The 26,074-nt window shown below is 43.2% G+C and overlaps 1 protein-coding gene across 1 annotated transcript in view; it reads left to right on the top strand.

Moving 5' to 3' along the window:
• Positions 1-382: 382 nt before the first annotated feature.
• LOC127574450 (mitogen-activated protein kinase kinase kinase 3-like) overlaps positions 383-26,074 on the top strand; it is a 95,264-nt gene continuing 69,572 nt past the window's right edge. The window contains 2 exon segments of the mRNA XM_052023466.1: positions 383-928; positions 21,370-21,451. Of these exon segments, the coding sequence (XP_051879426.1) occupies positions 21,433-21,451 (19 nt within the window). The 5' untranslated portion in view covers positions 383-928; positions 21,370-21,432.

The raw sequence follows: 26,074 nt of genomic DNA, 5'->3' as shown, positions 1-26,074 counted from the left end.
GCCCCTGATGCTGCTGCAAGCAAGTTTTTCATTGTACCTGTACCTCACGGTGCTTATGCACATGACAATAAACTCGATTTGGACAATACATCTTGAAAAATGAAGCAGCTATGTATTCGAAATCTATTTTGGTCATGCCTAAAGTTCTTTCTTAACATTTTATCCTGACAGCTGTGTGTTGACTTCAATTGATGTTAACTAAATGACTGATCCCCGCCGCACAAGACCTGGGGCAATCCAAGAGTGTACAGTCTCTGCTGCATCTTGTACAGTACAGTACCGGTGTGTCTGTGTGTGTGTGCAGTGCCGACTACAGAAGGATGAGGCGGTGTGCGCCACGTCATGGTTTTTTGGTGCTCATATTACATTGACGCACGCATGCTGAACTTTCACACGGAAAAACAGTGGAGTGACTGAAAGCAAGAAACAGAGATTGAGGGCCAAAGTTTGGCGGCTGCGGAAAACGAAGTAGGGATCTCGGGGTGTGGACTTTTGCATTAATTTATTTTGCAATTGGAGAAAAGACATATAAAGACCGGAGGAGCAAGGAAGCTTTGCCCCCATTCTGTTTTTCCCCCCGTTTGGTTGAGATTTGCGGAGTTGCAAATAAGTGACGGAGAGAATGGTGTTGCGGTGCCCAAGCTGATTCGGAGACTCGGAGTAGTGAGGCGCTCGTAGCCGCTGACTTCAGGTCAGCAGAGCCAGTGGAGTTGGTTCCTGTATCTCAGCGCACATACACACACACGCAGTCCAGTAAAGAGGAAGGCACTCCGGACGTGAGCAAATGAGAGAAAAAAACACACATCAGAAACCACGACGATTAAACTGAGTCGGAAACCTGGGGTAAAACCTGATTTTTGATACTTCAATGTCTGATGTTTTAATATTCTTCACACTGGAAATACTTTGAGCTGCAAGCCAGGCAAAGGTTAGTTGCCTTTCTTTTATAGCTACTAATGTTGCAAAAGTGGTGACCTATTTCTGTTTTGTAATCTTTTTAACTTGTCCAGGAAGTGAATCGGTTCGTTCCACTAAGATATCTTCTGTCCGGTTTGCTACTTTTTAAATAAAAACTGAAGGAAGTTAGATTTCAACTTTGGGGGTGTATTCTAATGTGTCCGTGCGTATTAAACAATAATTTAAATTTGCAGACTGCTCCCAGCTTGTTGATCTGATAGAAACCACACTTGTTTATAGTCGGTAGATAATGTATGCTTCTTATTTTTTAATGGATTCTTACCTGAGCTTTATTTTCTTGCAATGAGGCGTTTTTTGATCACTTTCAACCAAGAGTAAATATTTCGGGAAAATTATTGCTGGGTGGAGAGGCTGAGGAGCAGGATAGAAATTCTGGGATTTGAACTGTGGACATTGTCAGTGGTTAAGAAAGAAATGTGCGTAAGTGGGGATATGTTCCGCGAGTGTGCAAACATAGAACAAATGATAAACAAATGCATTTCCTGAGATGTGACGATGGGACGTCAACAACTTACTTACAAGCCCGAGGAGAATTTCTTTGTCACGCACACTTCTTCAATATTTGCATGAACAAAATGGAGTAATTATTGTGCAATAACGAAATATTAATTTATCTTTCTCTCAAATTGCTACTCAATGTACATTCTCTGGTGCATTTTGCTTCTTGACATGAGCATGGAATTATGGTGGTTTCTTGTTGAGGATTTTGAGGATATTGATATAAAACTATTAATTTTAAAGCTACACTGACTTAACTCTGTGGACATGCTCACATTCCCTTTGCAGTTGAGGGATGTCCTTGCATCACTTCTGCACATGATGTTTTGAACAATAGCTGAATCCCATCTTTTTTTAACAACATTTTTTTAGGCAATCCCATAGAGTCAAGGATGACTTGCATCCACTCCAGTACTGTAGGTTCTTATGAGGCCATTGTGGGACCCACAGACTGCCACTGGTGAGGCAGGAGGTGCTTGCTGGGAGATGGTGCACTCTTTCCACCATTCATGCTGGGCCTCTATGTGTTCTGAACATGTGGGCTCATGGTTCACTCTGAATGCTCTATCTCTTTTTTGAGCAGGATGGGCCAGGGATTCTTACTTGTTGGTGAGAATGTTGCACGTTTTCAAACAGACTTTGAGAATATCCTTGAATCTTTTCTGCTGTCCACCTGGCAATCCCTTGCCATGAAAGGAACTCAGAGTAGAGTGCCTGCTTTTGGAGTTTGGTGTCAGCCATGCGAACAACATGGCCTGCCCATTGGAGCCAACTGAATGTAACTAGGGCCTCAGTTCTGGGGTTGTAGGTGTGAGGGTGCTGACAATGGTTCACTTATCAGTGGATTTGGAGGGTTTTGTGGAGAGAAAGTTGTGGTCATCTCTCATCGCTTTGAGATGCTGTCTGTAGGTTATCTAAGTCTGTTCTCCCACATCTGTCCTACAGGTCATGGGTTTTCTGTTGAACCTCACCCTTCAGGTGTCTGTAGAGATGATTTGCTCCCCATTGTGCAACTTCCAATCCAAGAACATACCATTTGCAGTTAATTAGGTCTTGGATATCCTGGCCATGCCCATCAAACCAGTCCAGGTGTTTTTTTTCTGGAGAAGCCAAGAGTCCCTTCACAGGTGCTCATTATGGTGGACTTTGTAGAGGTCCAACTGTTGCGGCACCATCATTTGGGGGCATGGTGCCTCGAGATGACAGAGCAGGATAGGTGGTGATCAGCACTTGTTGCTGGTGGTGCAGATGTCTTTGCAACCTCACCTGAGTGAGAGGTTTGGACTATTTACACCAAGCTCCTCAAAGAACTGGAGATATGCCAAAGTCAGAATCAGGTTTACTGTCACTGACACATGTTGTGAAATTGGGCAGCAGTACACTACAAGACATAAAAATGACTATAAATTACAAAAATAAATAAATAGTGCAAAAAAGGAACAACGAGGTGGTGTTCATGGACTGTTCAGAAATCTGATGGCGGAGTGGAAGAAGCTGTTCCTGAAACTTTGAGTGTGGGTCTTCAGGCTCTTGTACCTCCTTCCCAATGGTAGTAATGAGAAGAGGGCATGTCCTGGGTTGTTAGGGTCCTTAATGATGGATGCTGCTGATGACAGGGGGCATGTGCCCGTGATGGAGCTGGCTGAGTCTACAACCCTCTGCAGCCTTTTTCGATTGTGCACATTGGAGCCTCCATACCAGATGGTGATGCAACCAGTCAAAATGCTCTCCTCCATACATCTGTAGAAATTTGCAATAGTCTTTGTTCCTCAAACTCCTAATGAAGTAGACCCGCTGGCATGCCTTTTTTCTGATTGCATCATGTGTTGGGCCTAAGATAGTTCCTCTGATATGTTGATGCCCAGGAACTTGAAGCTGCTCACCTTTTCCACTGCTGACCCCTCAATGAAGACTGGTATGTGTTCTCCCGACTTCCCTTTCCTGAAGTCCATAAGTCCAAAGTCAAAGTCGAGTTTATTGTCATATGCACAAGTGAATGTGTGCACAGGTGCAATGAAAAACTTGCAGCAGCCTCACAGGCACATAGCATCATATAAGCAGCATTCAAAAGAAAAACATGAATTAAATATAAATTTTACACAATCTTTACGAGAAAGAACATAATTAGAACAAAAAAAACAAAATCCATTTGAGTGCAAAGTAGTCAAAGTGACCACTTCTGCTGTTTCCACAGCATCCTCCAAATCCACCGGAGGATAAGTGAGCCAATGTCGGCATCCTTTCCCAGTCCACAACTGAGGTCCTTGTTACACCCAGTCAGTTCTATTGGGCAAGTCAGGTTAGGTCAGGTCATTTGCATGCATGACATCAGACACCAGAAATAGATAATCTGTTCCAATCTCTGTTGTGGCAAGAGATTGCTAGACGGACACTGAAAACATTTTCAGTATGTTTTCAAAGTCTCCTTCAAAAACTGCAGCATCCCTACCAAATCCTTGGCTCATGAAATGCTCGAGTGGAGAAGGAGTACTTCCCAAATTGTCCACCTAAGGCAGTTTATGAGGATCTCATATTTGCTTCATCAGCTGCTTAGAACTCATAGAACAGGAATGGAAACAATTGCCACCGTCCTGAGGGACTGCCCAGGAAGTATGACCTTTCTTTCGTATATTACTGTAGTGAGTTTATTTCTTAAAGTCTTCATTTGGAATAAAATTCTCAGTCATCATTTCTGTTCATATTCTAATCTATTCATGTATTACACTGCCAATCATCACTTTTTGTTTATATGACACCATTGTTTATCAACATATTGTCCTATTCAATTGGAATGATAGTTTGAATAAGATAATAAGAAAGTTTTAAAAAAAAGTAGTACACTAATAGTATGGGTGGAATCCCTGTGGTCACAATGTGTCCAAACGATGATTGATGAGTAATTGGCCTTCTAGTGTGGTTCGTAAGTCTGGTGTTAATTGATTGTTCCTCACTTACGCTCTGCTCAAGTGTGCAACGGTTCTGTGGCAGTACATGGCTAAAATGTACCTGCAATTTCTTTCTATCATTTATTTAAAATAATGCATTCCACGCTTCAATTCATAAGCTTAATGTAATTTTTGTTCAGGGAATTCACTCCTTCTAAAGTCTGTGGATGCTGAGACAGTTCAAGCCTTCAAGACTAACACTTTTTGTTTGGTGATGTATCAAAGGCATGTGGGATAAAAATAGGAAAATGGAGTTGGGATGCAGATCAACTGATATCTGACTACATGGTGGTGCCCCAGTTTTCACTTCTTGTTTTCTGGTTTCCATGCTTTCATTAGTATGTTTCCATGAATACTTAGAATCCAGGCTCAGAAATTCCATTTTTAATTCCCTCCACCTTTCCAAATCTTTAAAAGAAACCTTGACAAACCTGTGGTAAAATTTTCCAATTGGACTAGCATCTATTTTGTTTATTTGCTTGGGATCTTTTGCAATTCTTAAAGGTATAAAGTTTCAAGTTGTTGCTTTGTTTACAATTTTAATGAAGTAGTTAATATATTTTAGAGATGAAATCCAACATCATTTTTTAAATTGTTAGTTGGATGTACTCTGTGTTTACATCTTATTATTGCCTAAAGCATGATTTCCAAGCTTAAGTGGACAGGGTGGAGATCATGTCTGGGATAACTTTGACTTTGGCTGATGTTAGATCAGCTCCCTTCTAAAACCTTCAGATTTTCGTTTCAATAGTTTTCTCTATGTGGAAGAAATAGACTTCAGGTAATCCCTATCTTTTCTGTTCTCTTCCATGACATGGACTCTTCATGTATGAGTTAACCTTTTCCCTGAAGGATGCATAGATAGCCCTAATAATTGTTATTCACAGCCAAGCCTGACCCTGACCTTACCTGATACTCAGAGTTGTGCACTTTCTGGCAGAAACTAATGACTAATGACCAGCAGTCTCTTTTGCTTCCTTAACAAAAGGCAGGGGGAGAAGTTAGTGCAACATATTTTGCCATCCCTGGCATGAAACAAAACAATTCGTTTCAGGCTGAGTATTGAACTTGTTATCTTTTAAGTAGCTAGGCTGGGTTCTTAATACCTTTATCAACTGGATAATGTCCAGGCTCTGGGAACATTCAATTTACAATAAACTGTTAATTCATGTTTAAATGTAAAGTGAACTCCCTCTGTCTCTTTGTTTACATAATTGTATGAAGACATATGCTAAACTTGACTTACATGCTGAATGGGCAGTCAGTAAGGATAAACCAGATGAGTGCATCTAGTAATAATCCACACTTCAAGTGTTTTATAGATGTTAACAAGCAACTGAGATTTAATAATGCCTCCTAAAAGGCTGACAGTATTTTGTAAGATAGGATGTTGCACTTAACTGCAATGTATCCACCCATGGACTGTAAGTACATAGTTTCATTTAAATTAACAGGCTGTTTCCTTAAATTCGTTCACAGGGTGAGGGAAGGATTTCAATTTTTCTTTACGAAACCTCCCTGGAATCTGATTTTATTTTGAGAACAGATGAGGGTTGTGAAGAGCCCAGGTACTGCATGATTGGTTCTTCTTCTGAATGCTTCTTTCTTAAGGGTATAATTTTAAACTCCTGGGCAGGAACCAGTGTGTTAGCTGCCTGAGAGTCTCTGTGGACTGCTGAGCTGATACTAACTACTTACATCCTTCAGCTGACTGAGAGGTGTGTTGGGTTGGTACAGCTGGGTTTCACAGATGACAAGGGGCAACATAAGAACACATGCTGGGACCCGAGGGAGCTCGTACTCTCAATGCCAAACGATGCAGGTGCTGAAAATATGAAATAAAGCCAGAAAATGTTGAAAACTCTCAGTAGGATGGATAGCAGCACATGCAGAGAGAGTTTCAGGCTGATGAAAAGTTTCTGCGCTTCCTAGCCTTGCAAATGTTACCGTTTTTGGGGCTCAATTTCTCTCTGACATGTTTTACTCAAAGGGCTGATTATGGCGGGAACCTTATTTAGTGCAATATTAGGAATTTGATTAGCATTTATCAGTCTTCAAAAACAGTTGAATTGACCTTGCTGTGGGCTGGGAATGGAGTGAGAAATTGAGCTGTTCAGTTTGAACTCTCACTTCTGGCACAACTAGTAGAACTGCCATCTCACAGCTCCAGTGACCCAGGTTCAGTCTTCATCTCCAATGCTGTCTGTGTGGAGTTTGCTCATTCTTCCTGTGATCATATTGGTTTCCTCTGGGTGCTGTGGTTTCCTCCAACATCTCAAAAACGTATAGGTTAGTAGGTTAATTGGACACTGTAAGTTGCCCTGGTGTGTACATGAATGATAGAATTGGAGGGAGTTGATGGGAACGTCAGGAGAATAAAATAGGTAAGGGTAGGATTGGTGTAAAATTGGGCGCATGATGGTCAGCATGGACTCGTTGGGCTGAAGGCCCTCTTTCTGTGCTGTTTCTCTTTGTGACTCGATTTCAGCCTTGAGAAAACTGTTAAAACTCTTCCAACCTTTTCACGTTCCTTTGGAATGTGCACCTCCCCTTAAACAAAAGTAATTGAATGCTATCCAATAATAATTATAAAGGTGATGCTGGAACATGTACCAGGCCAAGTTGGCTGCTTAAAAAATGGGTGGGATTATGTGCTCTATTAATAGTAGCAAAGTACAGAAACTGTAGTAAACCTTTAAAGCAATGGTTAAGCTGCTGATGAATATTGTATACATTTGTGGGCACTATATCTTGGGGACAACACCAATACCCTAAAGAGGGCGTGGAGGAGATTTACTCTAATTGGTCCAAAGGGACTTCTGTTACGTGGAAACATAAGAAATGCTGGATTTTTTTATATGACCAGGGAACATTATTGGGATATTTAAAAGATGAGTTCAAAATGGGATTAGCTATTTACTTAAAAAGGACAAAAAATGTACAGCTGTGGGGAAAGTGGAGGGGACTAGCACAGTTTTACTGTTCTTTTGGAAAGTCAGTGCAGGGAAAGCAGTGCTCTGGGTAGTTTCCTAAAGCTGTAAAATTCCATGATTCATGGAGTGTGAGCCTGTACAATGAGTAGTTTTGTGCCATTTGACTACAGGTGTGGGAATTAATTGAGCTGATGCCCAAATGCATGTGCATTATGCAGGTAGATACTAGGTCGTGGTCCTCTTCCTTCAATTCATTTACTAATATCCTTCAGGGAAAGAATCTGTCACTCCTACTTGCAGTAGCTGAACTGAACTCCAGTCCATGCTGAAATTTACTCTTGGTGCCTTCAAGGAACACTCAGGGTGGGCAGTAAATATATGGATTGAGCATATCCTCAGAAGAAACACTTTTATAAAAGACTTCCTAGAATGACATGCAAAAGTCAGCCAGACCAGCATCACAGAACACAGAGTCTGAAGATGGCACATATCCATATTAAATAAAAACTAAGAAAATCCCTACATTTATAAAGCATCTTTCACAATCTAAGGATGTCTCAAAAAGTGCCAATGCCAAGTACTTTTGAAGTAATGTGGCCAATATGGGAATCATATTTTTCTACACAAAAAAGTTTTTAATGATGTTTTAAAAATGATTTTGAGACTGACTAAGGTGAAAGTCCACATCCTTTTGCAGCCTCTTTGTATTCTCTTCAAAAGTCACCCTCCTGTCTAACTTCATAATGTCAGCAAATTTAGACCAATTAAACAATGATCCTACCTTCCCACCCATTTGATTCAAGTTATAAGTAGCTGAGGCTATATCATTGATTATTGTGGTACTCCACAGGTTATAGGATACTGACTTGAAAGTGACCTATTCATTTCTTTTCTGCTTATCTGTCCCTTAACTAATTCTAAATCCATGCTAATGTATTACCCTAATCTCTCATGTACCAATTTGGTACAACCTCCAATGTGACACACTTGTGGAAATACTTGGTGGAAATCCAAATACATTTAGTAGGTTTTCTCTTTATCTGCCCATATATGTCAAGGATAATTTCCTTTTAGCCAATCCATGTTGATTCTGTCCAATCATATTATGCTTCTCTAAATGTTCTGTTTAAGACATTTCTAAGAATAGATTTTTGCATTTTCCCAACTAATGATTTCAGATCAACAAGTGAATGGTTCCTTATTTTCTCTCCTTTTTGTGAATATTCAATGTTGGTTTGCCACTTTCCAATGAGTGGGGACCATTCCAAGATGTATGGAATTCTGGAAAACCAATGCCAAAGTAGCTATTTAACTTTAAACCCTGGAATGTAGGTCATCAGATCCAAGAAGGATTAAACCTTTTAGTCCCATGATTTTTTTTTCTGGTATTTCTTCACTGAAGTTAATACCTTTACATCCCACACCCTCACCAGATTCTCCATTACGTTTGAAATGTCATTTGGACCTTACTATGAAGGCAGAAATATAGGTAAACCATCAAAGAAACCTGGAGCAGTTCTTCTGTTTCAGTAGTGCTTCTAATATAAAAAACCCTGATGTTCAGAAGCTTGTAATCTTATAACCATGGCTACAGCAGCAAGACAAAACAGAAGAGTATATAGGACAGAGCTAAGTCTAGAGAACTCAGAAATAAGTCCCTTTGTGGCTACGTGTGGGCTGCAGAATCTTTTTGCTGTGGGTAGTTAGGCAATTCCAAGAAACAGAAAGGAAGAATGATATTGCAAAAAATTAAATCTGGCAATGACTCTACTGCTCTGCAGTTATTTAATCAACTTAAATGACCCAATCCCTATTCTTTAAACATAGGCACTGAACTAAAGAAGTTTTTAAAAAATCATAAACTATCATATGGCAAAAGTAAATTTTAGGCCTAATTCTCAGGATTGGTAGGGTACTGTGTCTCTATGAAAGGATGAGCAAACTAGCAATTGGTGACCTCTCTTTAATAGCAAATGAAGTTCTTCTGAACAGCAAGACGTGATAGGCAGTAATGAGATAATCACTAGATCATGGAAAGTATGACAGAGGAACTCTGCTTCTTTCCAAAAGAGTATGGTGAGATCTTTTACATCTGCCTGAGAAGATAGTTGGGGCCAGGTTTAATGAATCATTTAAAATATGGCAGGGTGTAAATTTATCTTTAGTTACATGGGCTACTATCATTTAGGACGATATTCGTAAAGTATTCCACTTTTGAAAATTGTTCCATGGCAATGGAAGTAGCCAATACTATATTTGCAAGTTTTCCATTAAGTGTAGTGGGAATTCCAAACTGATACCTCCAACAATGCAGTATTGCACAGGAAAATCAGTCCGTTTTATTTATTTATTTATCATAATCTAGGCCATGCTGACAAGGACAGCAATTATTGCCCATCCCTATTGGCCTTGGGAAGGTGAAGGTAAGCTATCTTTTTGAAATGCTAGTACCCATCCAGTGAAGATACTCCCACAATGCTGCTAGATAGAAAAATCCAGGATTCCAGCAACAATGAAGAAATATGAAGACCCAAGAGATTCTGCAGATGCTGGAAATCTGGAGCAAGGCACACAAAATGCTGGAGGAGCTCAGTAGGTCAGGCAGCATCTATGGAGGGATGAAGCATTTTGGCCCAAAACATATCTGTTCATTTCCCTCTATAGATGCTGCCTAGCCTGCTGAGTTCTTCCAGCATTTTGTGTGTGTTGAATGAAGAAATATGATATATTTTCAAGTCAAATGACCATATTAAACAATGCTAACACGCTAAATCATATACATGTATGTGGATATACTAAATACTACTATATAATTACATTTGTTGAAGAAAAATTGAAGGCGGTTATATGGCACAGCAGATCTTTTTCGTCAATGAGAGAATATTTTTGGAAAAAAAATGCTAGACAGAACATACTTTTCTAAAGAGGTGTGTGATGTGGAGGGAAATGTTCAGGTGATAGTGTTTCCATGTGCTTTCTGCTCTTCTCCTTCTTGGTAGTAGAGTTTATGGGTTTGGGAGATGGTGATGCAGCAGCCTTGGGGAAATTGCATTGCATTTTGTAAATGATACATATTGTAGCCATGGTGGGCCAGCGTTGCCATGTATGAAAGTTTAGAGTGATAGGTGTGATGTCAAGTAGGTTGATTTGTCCTGGATAGTACCAAGCTTCTTGAGTACCATTGGATATGCATTCATAGAGGCAATTGAAACATATTCCATCATTTCTCCTTTGGGCTGTCAGGTGGTGAGTCACTTCTTACAGGAAACTCAGTCTCTGACCTGCTGTTGTAGCTGCAGTACAGTATTTATGAAGTTGGGCCAGATGACCTCAGGATATTGATGGTGAGGGACTTGGTGATGGTAATGATTTTGAATGTGAAGAGTAGGTAGCCAAATTCTCTCTCGATGGAGATGGCCACAACCTTGTTCAAATGCTCCTTGCCATTTATCAGTCCATGTTTGAATGTCCTCCAGGTCTTGCTATATGTGGACTCGAACTATTTCATTTTGTGAGGAGCTGTATATGGAATTGAGCATTGTTATCATTAGCAGCCATCCCCACTCTGACCCAGTCACCTCAGAAAGATGAAGCAGTTGGAGATTGTTGGGTCTAGGACAATGCCCTAAGTAACACTTAGAACAGTGTCCTGGCATTAGGATGATTGAGCTCCAACAATCAACAACCGTCCTCCTTTGTTCAAGGTATGACTTCAGCAGTGGGACCATCTTCCCATAAACTTTGACTTTGCCAGATCTCCTTGATGTCAGTCAAATACTGTGTTGGTATTTCTCTTACCTCATTTCTGAAATTCATCCCTTTGATCCCTATTTGCGCCAAGGCTGTGAGAAAGGCCGGAGTTGTGTGGTCCTGCCAGCTCAAATTTGGCATCGGTAAGCACATTATCAATTAGTAGGTGCTGTTGATGATACTTTCCATCAGTTCTTATGAGGATAGGTTGAGTGAGCTAGGGCTTTTCTCTTTGGAGAGAAGGAGGATGAGAGGTGACTTGATAGAAGTCTACAAGATGATAAGAGGCATAGATTGAGTAGACAGTCAGAGATTTTTTCCCAGGGCGAAAATGGCTAACACAAGGGGGCATAATTTTAAGGTGATAGGAGGAAGGTATAAAGGGGATGTCAGAGGTAAGTTTTTTTACACAGAGTGGTGGGTGCGTGGAACACACTGCTGGCACAGGTTGTGGGGGCAGATACACTAGGGACATTTAAGAGACTCTTAGATAGCCACATGAATGATAGAGAAATGGAGGGCTATGTGAGAGGGAAGGGCTAGACAGATCTTAGAGCAGGATAAACTGTTGGCACAACATTGTGGGCTGAAGGGCCTATACTGTGCTGTAATGTTCCATGTTCACTGATAATTGACAGTAGGCTGCTTGTGCAGTGATTAACTGGATTGCATTTTCCCTCTTTACTATGGTCAGAAAATACCTGGGAAACTTTCCATTTTATTGGGAGGATGCTAGTGTTGCAACTGTAGTGGAACAGCTTTGCTGGAGGAGGAGCCAGTTCTGGAGCACAGGTCTTCTGATCCCTTAGCCTGGGCTATACTCGACGCTGATCAATTGTAAGACCATTTCTAAAAATACCAGATCACAGCCATTTTGGAAAAAAAAGGAAACAAACCACTTAATAATACAGCTAGCAGTGGTGCCTTGAATGGTACAATTGTTTTAGGATGCTTTACCCAATTTAATTTGGCTGCTAATAAAAGAACTACAGTTGGATCGTTAAAGCTGGGTAAAGCTGTACTTTCCAAATCCTAAAGGCAATTAAAAATATCTGGGTTTAATATTTTAAGGCTAAGAAAGGTCACTACTATTTCCTTGGCCAATCAATGCTGCAATTGCCATTGATACTTAAATCCCATAGATTAAGAAAAATCTAAGCACGTCTATTGAACTTTTTTTTAGTACTTTTAATAGCCTGGGTTTTACAATCAGCAGTGAAGGAACAGCACTCGTCAATCACTGCTCTTACAGATGATGTTGTGAGCTTTAGAGCAGCAATTTGCTCAGTGTGGCACTCTCTACAAGGATCTGAAGTTTACATGAATCCAGCAAGCAAACAGTGTTACTCTTCAGATAATCAGAATGAAGTATCATTAGTGAAATATTTAGAATTAGTAATCCATAAACTCATAAAATTACACTAATAAGGTGCCATTGTTGGGGAAGTTTGGAAAAAATATTTGCGAAGTGCTGGATCTCCAGGTTTCCCAACTGTTCCAAACACATTTTACCTCCACTCACCATTCTTTAAACTACTGGCCAACCAGACGGAGAAACAGACGAGTTCGTTGCCCAGCTATAAAATCTTGTGTGGCACCACCTCACTATAAATAGGGGGGCTTGGGTTGCTGGCCAATTAGTGTGTTAGCAGATAGCTCAAGATTACTTTCAAATTGGTAGCAGCCTGGTGATGTGGATGACTTAATTGCTTGCCCTGATGACAGGAGTGATGGTTTTATAACCTGCCAGGAAAGTTGCTTGCACGTTAGAATTGTGGAAATTGAAAAGCAGACTGCGGGTATGACTCGATGCAACTGTCTGTGCACTCCAAGTGTAGTCTCTCATACTTCCAGTAAACTGAGGTTAGATGCTCCTAGCAGGAGATCCCATTTAAGTATTTAAATGAGGCTGTATGCGTCAGCTTTGTTCCAGTTTCACTGGTGGCCAGCTGTGTTTCCCAGATCTTGGCAAACCTAGTAGCTAGAGATGGGTGAGGAGGATGCATAGAAGAAATTAGAGTATTTCCAATAATGCAGGTGGGTAACAAAGAGCAGGAGTGCTTTCCCCAGTCCACCAACAAATTATTGACCATCCCAGCAGGTGGACCATCTGTGTTCTGATGTTTTACCAATGTTCTCTTTGCCTCATGATGTGCTCCTTGCCCCCATCTATAGTTTCTCACAGTATTTTCCTTACTTTCCTTGATTGTGCTTCCCCTCCTTTTTCTAAGCATCCTTGCTGTGGCCTGGTGCCACAGGCTTGCCCACTTGACATCTTCTCAAGCAGGCTGGCTGCAGCCAAACAAAGGATTTTAGAATTAGTGACCAGTTCCTGCCTTTACATTTAGGAAAACCCTGTTGAAGCCTGTTCTTCTGGGTTTGCCGAGGCAAAACATCTTCCCTGTCTCCTCAGAATTATCAGGACCATAATGTAAGAAAACCCTCTCTGAGTGTGTGTGTGTGTGTGTGTGTTTGTGATTAATCTGATTTCAAACTCAATGAACTTTTGTAAACAGATACATAAATCAGAAGAAAAATGTCCCTGTAGTTTTTTTCTGGTATTTTTCTTTTGGTGTAATGGAACATTTGATGGTGAGATTTGGCTGCAATTGAAGAACCTGATTCACAACAGATGGACTGTAACATTGCTCGTTCTCACATTGTGATCAGAGGGCACAACAACGCTGTTTTCTGCAAACATTGCCAAAGTTGCACAGCGTTCTATTAATGAGAAGAAAATATGTTTTGTCACTCATGGGGATTGATTGCACTGAATCTACTTTGTAGCATCCACCAGTTCCACAACTGGAATTAAAGTCACTAACTTGGGAAATATAGGAGACATGGAGAAAGCTTCATTGCATGTTAATAAAAATTGGCACTTCTCTGTATTGTGGTTCTATGTATTTGCTTTTCAACAAATCCTCTCTCTCTGGTAGTCTTGATTCATGGCGTAGAGTTTAATGTACCTGATCTACATCTTCATTCTTTTTGTGTTGCCTCAAAAGGCATTGCTTGGCTACTCCATTATAGAGTCATACATCACAGAGACAGGCCCTTTGGCCCAAATGGTCAGTGCTGACCTAGATGCCCAAGTTGTAGGGGAGTGTTAAAGCCAAACCCAATCATACACTCACCAAAGATTGGTTTCCATTGGAGCCGTGAAATAGGAATACAACAGAATTCCAAAAGTATTGAGACCAAGTGCTGTTACTTTACCACTGCCTGGCTGAGACCAATTAAAAAAAGATTAGAGCATGATTGCGACCTTGGTCTGTACAGATCAGGCACTCACTTCGTGTCACTTTACTAATGGAGCAGTTGCAGGGTTTACATAAGTTTTTACTTTGGTGCAGCTGGGAAAAGTCATGACAACTGTGAAACTATGCTGTACTGATTTCACTGTCTCAGTTCATCTTGTCTTTGTTGTATTATTTTGTAGCCTAGGCAGCAGTTGGGATATTACATTTAACCTCAGCATCCTGAAAGTCAGGTAGCTGCCCATCTTCTCAGTTATTTCCCATTGGCAGCTGTATTTGTGCACCTCTCAGCATGCCTGCTTTTATCAGTTGGGGTGTTGAATATAAAAGTCGGGAACTCATGTTGCAGCCATGTAAAACTCTGGTTAGGCCACATTTGGAGTATTGTGTGCAGTTCTGTCTGCCATGCTACAGGAAGGATATGGAGGCTTTGAAGAGGGTGTAGAAGAGGTTCACCAGGATGCTGCCTGGATTGGAGTGTATTAGCTATAAAAAGAGGTTGGAGTGTGAGAAGCTGAAGGGCAACCTGGTAGAAGTTAATAAAATTATGAGAGGGAATCATTGGGTAGATAGTCTTTTTCCCAGGGTGGAAATGTCACATACCAGAGGGCATTGGTTTAAGGTGAGAGGGGGAAAGTTTAAAGGAGATTTATGGAGTTTTTACACCAACAGTGTTACAGTGCCTGGAATGCACTGTCTGGGGAGGTGATAGAAGCAGATATGATCGCAAAGTTTCAGAGGCCTTTAGACATACATCAGGCAGGGAATAGAGGAATATGGACCATGTGCAGATAGGATTAGTTTAATGTGGCATCATGATCAGCGCAGACATGGTGGACCAAAGAGCCTGTTCTGTGTGTTACTTTTCTATGTTTCTATGTAAATATATTCCATGTTTAGGCTTTTCTAAGCATTCATTAATGCATTATCATTCATAGGGTGCAAGAAATAAATACACTTTATGCTGCCTCTTCAGATTTATAAAATCTCTACAAAGCCCAGAGTTTAAAGGTGGTGGCAGTGCAGGAATTAGAATTCCCTGCCAATTATTGTCTGTAGACTAATCACAGCAGAGTAGAATGCTGGAATGAATTAAGTGGGCAGGCCATCAAACAATCTCCTGGAGGAACTCAGCAGGTTGAGCAGCATCTGTGGGAGGAAAGGAATTGTTGATGATTCGAAAATGTTGACCATTTCTCCCCCCCCCCCCCCTCCCCACTGATGCTTCTCAACCATTGAGTTCCTCCAGCAGATTGTCTGTTGCTGCAGATTTGAGCATCTGCAGTGTCTTGTGTCTTCAATATATTTGAGAAGACTAGTGAACACAGGAATGGGTCTTGTGCACCCAGTCCCATGTGCCTCTTTGCATTTCAAATTATACAGAATTAATCTGTACTTTAAATTTATTGTCTTACCATTGCACTTTTGCTACTCATAATGAAAATTTAACTGCTTTAGTCCATCGTTAATTTTCCCAGCACCTACAGCCTTTAGGTGGCAAGGTACTAACTTCTGCTCGTGTGGGGAAAAATGCATTTTGATTGTGCTCCTGGATGTCTTGCTTCTAATTTTAGTATCATGTTCCCTTGTTGATTTCTTCCAGGGGAAATAGTTTCTCCATATCTGCCTAATTTTCTGGTAACATTTTAAACACAATCAGATCATACCTTTACTTGACTACACCAAAGAGAATTTAAACTACAGCCTCAGCCTCCTCCTGTTCTTAGGCAGTCCGTGAATCAAGGATGGCTTGCTTTCGCTCCAGTCCTGTGGGTTCTGAAGTGACTGATGAGGCCAAAATGGCATCCATTGCCACTGCCACAGTCTATCTGGAGATGTTAGATTCAGCAGTGTATGAGTGCTATGGGAGGTTGTGTGGATTTTGCTGGGTTTCCATGTGGGCCCAGTAAGGGAATTCAAGATTTTCAGTGTTGTCCCAAATGCTGCATCTGCATTTTGATCAGCTGGGGTCAAGGGATTCCCACAAGTTGATGGAGCTGTTACACTTCTTCAATGTTGCTTTGAGAAATCATTGAATTGTTTCCTTTGACCAGAGTCTGGTGATGGACTTGCAAATGACAGGGGCTGCCTATCAGATCAGAATGAATGTATCTAGCGCCTCAATGCGGGGGATGTTGGGAAGATTGAGAATGGTGTTGGGCAATGACGCAGCTTATTTGAGCAGTATGAATGTAGCAGGCATAGGATGGGGATGAATTTCTGAGGGAAGCCAGATTTGAGAAGAATACTCCACAGACCCTCTTGATTGGTGGAGTCAAAGGCTTTTGTGAGGTCAAGGAAGGCTGTGTACAGTGGTTTTTATGCTCATCTTGTTGCATAGTAAAGATCTCAACAGTTGTGCCTCCAGATGGGTGGAATAGCTGTGGAGCAGCTCTTTGGCCACTGGAAGGAGATGATTGAGGACAACCCTTGCAATGATTTTCCTAGTGGCACATAGCAGGGGGACCACTGTACAGTTAGTTAGTACAGTTGGACTCCAAGCTGCAGCTCTATACCTGTGATAGGCTTGATGGTCCTGTTAATCGCAATTCTTTCTTTAGACTCTTGAATGCAAAAGGAATAAATGTTGAGATTTAAAATAATATTTAATGTTGACAGTTTGACTCCATGTCAACCTCAGATAAATTGGTTAATTTTTGCAATAAAAGTAATCTATGAACCAGCCAATATAGACAGGAACACAGGAATTCTCCAATCGGACCTTGAACATATTGAGTTTACTGGATGAGAAAAGAGACCAAACAAATGATGTATCAGATAGATCTGATGAAAGGTTCTATCTGTGGTGTTCCAGTATATTAGAGAGCTGGAAGAACAAGTCCTAAGCTATAAATTCTGGAATTGCTCATGTGGTCTATGTGGCACAGGTAGAGTGACCACTCTTTCAGAGTAATAAAGTAGGCCACTGCCACTTATAAAGGGCATGGTCTAACCATTTTAATGGTGGGCTTGTTTGAAGCACTGTACTATTGACACTTTTATTGTGAATGCATAGGACCTTACCATGAGTTTTGCAAGTAGGCTTTCTTCTCAGACTCTACAATAATGTTTAAAGCTGATGGAGTGAGAGTGGATTGTGTTGCACCATGACAGGCTCCAGATGCTAGTGGTGGTGGACAGGCACCGACGGTCAGACAATGGGCAGTAGGAAAATCAAAGATCCTGGGATACCAAGGTACATAGATGATAGAGTCAGGCAAAACAAAAGGGAAGCATATGTCAAACATTGAGAGCTGAATACACCAGAAAATCTGAAATCGTATACAAAGTGTAGGAGTGATATTAAAAAAGCGAATTATGAAAACAGAAAAAAATGTCCTAGGACATTGGCAAGGAAAATCAAAGAAAATTGGAATAATTCATTAGTATATGAAGAGCAAGAGCATAAAAAAGAAAAGCCTATTGGAAACGGTAAAGGTAATCTGTATGTTAATTAGCATATGGATAAAATTGTGAACACGTTTTTTATGACTGTCTTCACAAACGAGGGGGATGATTGTGATGATGTAGTTATAGTGAATGGATGTGAAATATTGGATGGGATAACCATAATAAAGAGGAAATATTAAGGGGTTCATCATCTTTTGAAAATGGATACATTGACGTCTAGCTGCAGTATATCCCGGATGTTAAAAGAAACCAGGGACGAAAATGCAAAGGTTCTTCTGACAATTTTTCAATCTTCTGTGACTACAGGAGTGATGTCAGAGGACTGGAATGACTGGTAGTGCTGTACCATTGTATAAAGGGGAGGAAGGGATAAACCAAGTAATTACAGGTCCATTGGTTTAAATTTGGTTGTGGGTAAATTATTGATATTCATTCTAAGGAACTGTGTAAAATCTTCATTTAGGTTAATCAAGGACAGTCAGCATGAATTTGTTATGCAAAGCTGATATCTGACTAACCTGATTGAATTCTTGGGGATGTAACAAGGAGGGTTGATGAGGCCAGTCTGTTTGATGTGTTCTACATAGACATTAGCAAGGCTTCTGACAAGGTCATGCATGGCAGGCTGATCAAAAAATGGAATATAAATACATAGATTGTTAAAGCCATCAGGTCAGTTCGATAAATTGGTTAAACAGGCATATTTCAATAAATTGGTTAAAGAGGCACTTTTGCTTCTTTACTGCCAAATAAGAATATAAGAGTGGAGAGGTTATGTTAGAACTTGATCCTATAGTAGTTAGGGCACAGCATGAGTACTGCATATAGTTTAAGAGCGGGCAAGGATTTATAATTTTCTTAATTGAATTCTTGTTGAGCAATATTTACTCTAATGAAATTGTATATAGTCCAGTGACTGATTCACTCCATATGCTCCAATGCAGAGGTTTGGAATTATTTTAATAGTTTACAGAAGGGGCAGAGTTACCTTTGAAACACTCTATGGTTCACCTGTCCTGGACTTTTGCATCCTTTCCCCAATTTCATTCCTAGCCATTCCAAGCCTACCTTGCAATGACTTGCCTGGAAATCTGTGTTTCTGATCTTCACCAGTGATATTCTGTCACCTGACATCCTACTCCCACCTGTATTTGCTTGGGACCTGTGTAGAAAGGCCCTGAGTTTTAAATTAATTGTCTCTTGTCTGTGGAAATCTGAATGGCTGTCAGTCTCATCAACACTGTCTCTGATGATACAACTCCTGTCTCCTATCAGTCCTATTAGGTACTGGATGTTTTTTTTCTAGTTGGTCTTTCTGACAAGATGTCCTGCAGTATTGTATTTTTGGACAGTCCCTTGTGTGGTAACGGATCCTTATCTCTGCATCTGAATCGCTGATATCTAACCCAATCGCTACAGAATGTTTTTTGGAATTGCTGTGTAAATGTGGGTTATTCTTGTTTGTGCAAGCTAAAAAAAGACCAAAACTAAAATAAGATGTAGAAAAATGATTTTTTTTATCCTCCCCATACATTTTTCAGCTCCCTGAAGGCAACAACTCATTCAAATTCTACTGTACAGAAACAATCTATTAACTGACCAAACTGATCAAATCAACATGCATTGTGTGTGGTCAAATTGTTCAGTTATGGAATATTCGGCATCGAAAACTGCTTTTGTGATATGTGCACATATATGTCAGGATTGATTTTAATCCTGAGGTTGGGTCTATGGAGCAGCTGGTCCATTTTGAAATGGTACCCTTATGTGTATACTAATCCTTTATTGTCAGATCCAGTCTAATCCCACTCTGTCCTCACTCTCTCTAAAAAGTGCAAGACTACTGGTGGCAGTCTCCCTCGGCCTACTGATGCTTTTTGGACCTGGCTTCCCTCTTCAATCCATCCTCTGGGGTTTCCTGTTGTCTCTTATCCATGTCCACTGGGCTTTCATCCCTCAACCCCTCTCCCACCAACTTCATCTCTGGGAACCCACTGTTTTCATCCCGTTGTCTCCACAATTCTGTTCACCCACCTCACCTCCACCACCCATAGTGGTTGTATGTTGCTTGTTGATGCCCCTGATCAAAGTGGCTGGGAAGCAGGCAGAAAATAATTGCCCAACTGTTAAAATTGGACTTCTTGGAGGTCACTACCAGAGCCCAGAAAGGGGATTGAGGATGGTGTGGGGGAGAAGTCTGGAATGGGGCGATGTTTAAGGGAAAGAGTAGGAAAATCAGGCCACAAGTAAAAACAGCCATTGCTTCTCAACAATGTTGTTGAGTTTTGATCTTTAAAAAAAACCCAGCCAGTTGCAGTGGCATCTTTGCTGCCTGAAGTTTAAAATTAGAGTCACCCAGATTAGAGTGGCAGGTGAGTGAGGAAATCCATTAAGCAGGGAAGGGTGCTAAAATTATTCTTTGTTGGCCCCGCACATGGATATGCCCAACAGGAAAGGCTGGATTACCATTATTGCTGGATATCCTTAATTGATTTCCCCTCGTTCCAAAACCCTCTCTCCCACCCTGCTGCTCTCTAAATCTGTTTCCCTATCCAATTGAGGCCACTGAAACTATGTGTAATAATGTAACATCTAAGATTAAGATTGGCACAGTTTACTGTACGAATCTGGAACCTTCTAAATTCCCACAGCTTAGTACTATGTTAGCCAATGTACTTAACATAGTAAGGGAGGAAGTTTATAGGGATGGAGTGGGAACTTAAATAAATGAGGGGTATTAGAGTAAATCTTACAAATTAACATGAATCTCCCACTGTGCCCACTGAGCTTCATGTCCAATTTCTCCATATGCATTCCAGCCTGACAAAACTTAGCCAATATGTGAATTTGTAAACAGTGGTGTGTATATGTGAAAAGATTTGTTCAGAAGTCATGGTGCTGCTTTGTCCACCTACCCATGTTTCATGATGAAATTCTTGTATTAACTAAATAATAATTCTTGAATTCATACGCTTCATTGTATTTTTTACAATGTTTTAGAATACTTCAAAAATTGAAATGAATATTCTTAATGTGCCATTCTGTTCCGACAATGATGCACAACTGGTGGTGAGATGAATGACCAGTTAATCCGTGGTTCATGTTGAAGGTAAAATGTTAACCAGAATGCTGGAAGACTTCATTGAAATGAATATTAATCTCCATCCTTGATATGACAGAGTGGCTGCATTTGTCTTTCATCTCTGGCTCCTCTTTTACACACTTGGTTAATCACTATACCATACCTTGCTCGATATAGATATCTGCTAATTGTTAGATGAGGTGTAAGGGTATACAGTTGTCCAAACCTGAACTTAATACTCATCAGGTTGTGGTGGAAATGTTCAGCTCACTTGAGAGAAGTACAGGAACTGTGCTACCTCTGAGCTATGAGTAAGTAGAAAGTCCTTCCTTCTCCATTGCTAGTGTCTTGAAGAAGACAAATCTAATATCTTGAACATTGGATTAACATTCATATTACAATATGCAATATTGATGAAAATCATGGTTTTCATCTTTTAAAAATAATATTTGAAGGAAATTTTGCTTAGAGTTTTTTAAACTAATAGATAACCTTTCTTGTTTGTTCATCAGGGTAACTTCACCATGCAAAGATAGCCCCGATTTGCTACTTTGACACCTAGAAAGCTTGTCCTGATGTTGACAGTAATCATGGGTAAGTAAGTCCCTCTGTGTGCTTCTTTCTTTAATTTCACATCAGTGATAGCCTTCATCTGCTCCTATTTCTTTTGTTCCTTTGTAGAAAGCCAGAATGTGAAAATGTCAGGGGAGCACTATTAAGTTGGTTTAGTGCCATTCTGAAACCAAAGTTTGCTAATGGCAATGTAACCCATGAGGTGGTAGGAAAGAGTCTACATAAAGTGGGGAAATGTGAGGGTAGGAAGAATACTCAAACATTTTTTTTCAAAGGTGTGAAACTACTAAATTTTGGAGATCCATGTGCTGGTTGATGATCTAGAGCACCGTTCTGATCACCACATCGAAGGAAGGGTATCTTTGCCTTGGAATTAGTGCAGTGTAGATTCCTGGGGGGATGAGGTTGTCCTGTTAGGAAAGAGTAAATAAGTTTGGCTTATACTGTCTTAAGATCAGAAGAATGAGAGGTACATACAAAAATCTGGGAAAGTTGACAGGGAAGATGCTGAAAGGCTGTTTTCCTCTGGCATGAGAGACCAGGACTACTTGCTTTAGTTTCAAGATAAGGGTTTGGCTACTTAAGGTCTTTCCACGTAGAGAATTCTCAACCTCACAGGACACTAGATGCTTTGTTGTTGAATGTACAATGCACTGGGACTGTTAGTTCTTAAGCGAATGAGGGGATTGGTTGGGAAGATGGCACGTGATCAGGCATGACCTTGTTGAATGGGTCTCACTTGACTGATTGTATGACCTATCCCTGTTTCTGTTTCTGGTGCTCTAAAGCTAGTTTTATGATCTTAAATAGACTGCTTGTGTATTTTTCCTTTTACTATTGTGTTTATTTCAGTAATATGACATGCCTCCTGTAGACATTATTGGAATGTGTTTTATATTAATAGACCACTAGATTAATTCTAAGAGGTAGAATGCAAACAAGAAGTAATAAATGGGGTTTTCTCAGGTTGGCAGGCTGTTACTAATGGGCTACTACAGGGATTGGTGCTTGGCCTCACTTATTCACAATTTAGCTGAGGGTGTAGCCAAACGCAGCATGTGGCAGGAAAGAAAACGCAGAAACACGGAGGCTGGACTGGAGCACACTTTACTGACTCAAACAAAGCGCGCGCGCTTGCTAAAGTAACCGAGAGCCTCTCCGGTGGATGTGATGTGTGGTCCCTGCCGGAAGGCCTGCCCCGCGGTTAGTCCACGTCGCGCTCCCGCGCATGCACCCACGGCCGCCGATGGCAGTTCGAGTCCTGTGGGTCCGGGCTGCTACACCACCCCCCCCAGAATTGCCCATCGGGGGCATGGGGTCCCCAGTCTGTGTGTCCACCTTGGGTGGCCTGCCCCGCTGGCGTGGTGAGGGCACCTTCACGGGCTGTCCGATGTCCAAATGTGCTGGTTTGAGGCGGTCCACTGTGAAGGTCTCTTGGCGGCCCCCCACCTCCACGACACATGTAGATCGGTTGTGCCGGACCACCTTGAAGGGTCCTTCATACAGCCTCTGCAGAGGGGACTTGTGCGTGCCCCTGCGAATGAAGATGTACTCACAGTCCCTGAGATCCCGAGGAACAGAAGTCGGTGTAGTGCCATGTCTGGAGGTTGGAACCGGTGCCAGGCTCCCCACCTTGTCCCGCAGCTTCGTCAGCACTTCCGCCAGCGTCCCTGCTGGACCTTGGGCCTCCGGCACGAACTCGCCCAGGACTGTCAGGGGGGTGCCGTAAACCAACGCCACCGAGGAGGTGCCCAGGTCCTCCTTGGGGGCCATGCGGATGCCCAGTAGAACCCAAGGAAGTTCATCTGCCCAGTTGGGCCCTCTGAGGCGCGCCATCAGGGCTGACTTGAGGTGCCTGTGGAAACGCTCAACCAAACTGTTGGCCTATGGGTGATACCCGTGGTGTGGTGTAAACGGGTGCCCAGGAGCTGTGCCAGTGCTGTCTACAACCCTGACATGAACTGTGCCACTCTGTCAGAGGTGATGTCCGCTGGAAGTCCAAACCTGGCAATCCAGTTTGCGATGAGCGTCCTGGCGGAGGACTCCGTGGATATGTCTGCTAGCGGCACGGCCTCTGGCCATCTGGTGAACCTGTCGACCATGGTGAAGATCTACCTGGCGCCCCAGGAGACTGGCAGGGGGCCGACGATGTCCACGTGGATGTGCTGAAACCTGCCGAGCGTCGGTTGGAACTGTTGGAGGGGAGCCTTCACGTGCCGCTGGACTTTGGTGGTCTGGCAGTGTACACAGGTCCTGGCCCAGTGTCCGACCTGCTTGCGCAGACTGTGCCAGACGAATTTGTCTGAGACCAATTTGATGGACGCCCAGATGGACGGGTGGGCCAGGCCGTGTAGTGTGTCGAATACCCGCCGCCTCCATGCTGTTGGTACCACGGGCCGAGGTCTGCCAGTTGACATGTCGCACGGGAGCCGAACCGCTGTAGGGCCGATGGGGACGTCCTCCAGCCGGAGTCCCGAAACGGCAGTGTGATAGGCTGGGATCTCGGTGTCTGCTTGTTGTGCCTGCGCCAGCGCCGTGTAGTCGACCCCTGGGGCTTAGGTGGTCACTGAGTGGATGTGGGGACAAGACAGTGTGTTGGTGACCACGTTGTTCTTCCCCACAATGTGGTGGATGTCGGTGGTAAACTCCGAGATAAACGAGAGGTGCCTCTGCTGCCGAGCCGACCATGGGTCCGATATCTTTGCAAGGGCGAAGGTGAGGGGTTTGTGGTCCGTATACGCAGTGAAATCCTGTCCTTCGAGGAAATACCAGAAGTGCCGGATGGCTAGGTAGAGCGCTAGCAACTCCCTGTTGAAAGCGCTGTACTTCACCTCCGATGGTCGCAGGTGTTGGCTGAAAAAGGCGAGCGGTCGCCACTGGCCCTTGACGAGCTGCTCCAAGACTCCGCCGAACGCCGTGTCGGAAGCGTCAACTGTGAGCGCCGTGGGTACATCGACTCTTGGGTGTACTAGGAGGGCTGCCTTCACCAACGCCTCTTTGGTTTGCTCGAAGGCTTCCGTGGACTCCGCGTCCCATTCCACCTCCTTGGCCTTGCCAGCCGTCAGACCGAACAGGGGTTTCATGATGCGTGCCGCCACTGGCACAAACTGGTGGTAGAAATTCACCATCCCCATGAACTCTTGCAGGCCCTTGACCATGCTGGGTTTGGGAAACTGGCGGATGGCCTGAACTTTGTCCGGCAGAGGGGCAGCTCCATGCTGGTTGACCCGGTGGCCCAAGAAGTCGATTTCCGGCAGCCCGAACTGGCACTTTGCCGGGTTGATTGCCAGTCCGTGGTCGCTCAGGCGCTGGCAGAGCTGGCGCAAATGTGCCACGTGCTCCTTGCATGACTTACTGGCCACCAGGATGTCGTCTAGGTAGATGGAAACGAAATCCAGGCCTCGCCCGTCCGAGTCCATTAGCCTCTGGAAAGTCTGAGCGTCATTCTTGAGGCCGAAAGGCATCCTTAGGAATTCATACAGCCCAAGAGGGGTGATGAGGGCTATCTTGGGCACATTGTCGGGGTGCACAGGGATCTGAAGATAACCTCGGACCAGGTCGATTTTTGAAAAGATGGTCACCCTATGGAGGTTGGTTGTGAAGTCCTGGATGTGGGGCACCGGATATCTGTCGGCAGCTGTGGCGTCGTTAAGTCTCCTGTAGTCCCCGCAGGGCCTCCAGCCTCCTGAGGACTTGGGCACCATGTGCAGTGACGATGCCCAAGGACTGTCCAAGCGGCGGATGATCCCCATCTCCTCCATTTTCCGGAACTCCTCCTTGTCGAGGTGAAGCCTGTCGGGTGGCAGCCTATGGGCCTGGGCATGCAGCGGTGGTCCTTATGTGGGAATGTGGTGTTGTACGCCGTGCTTGAGGCCAGTAGTGGAGAACTGTGGGGTGATGATGGAGGGGAAATTCGCCAGCACCCTGGTGAACTCGTCACTCGAGAGCGTGACTGAGTCCAGGTGAAGGGCCAGGAACTGGGCTTCCCTGAGCTGGAAGGTTTGGAAAGTCTCGGCGTGGACCAAACGCCGGCCTTTCAGGTCGACCAGAATGCAGTTGGCCTGTAGGAAAACTGCCCCTAGTAATGGCCGCGACACCGCTGCTACCGTGAAGGTCCAGGTAAAACAGCTGGGGCCGAAACGCAGCGGGATGGTACGTGAGCCTTACGTCTGGATGGTGGTGCCATTCGCGGCGGTGAGGTCGGGGCCTGGGGCCGCGGTACGGGTGTCCATGTTTGAGGGGGGAAGGACGCTGATCTCGGCCCCAGTGTCCACCAGGAAACGTCGCCCGGAGTATTGGTCCCAGAGCAACAGGAGGCTGTCACGGTGGGCAGCCGTCGAACCCACTAGCGACGGCCGGCCCCAGCGTTTCCCAGGAAGGCACACGGTGGACGGCAGTGGCACGCGTTAGACCCCCACCTCTGGTAAAAACACCATTAGTCCGAACCCTCGTCTTTGTCCCCCGTGGGTCTCGGCGGTTTCGGTTGTGGGGTCTTGGTCTTAGGCTGCACGGTCGTGGTTAGGCAGATGGAAGCTGCTCCCCGCTGCTTACTCTGCCACAAAATGTCCGCCCTGGCCGCGAGGCTGTGCACGTCGCTGAGATCTTCACCCGCGAGGAGAAGGCGAATGTCCTCTGGCAGTTGCT

The sequence above is a fragment of the Pristis pectinata genome, chromosome 9, assembly GCF_009764475.1.
Source record: "Pristis pectinata isolate sPriPec2 chromosome 9, sPriPec2.1.pri, whole genome shotgun sequence".
Classification (NCBI taxonomy): Eukaryota; Metazoa; Chordata; class Chondrichthyes; order Rhinopristiformes; family Pristidae; genus Pristis; species Pristis pectinata.
The sequence above is the reverse complement of the archived record's forward strand: the minus strand, read 5'-3'. Positions and strand labels throughout refer to the sequence as shown.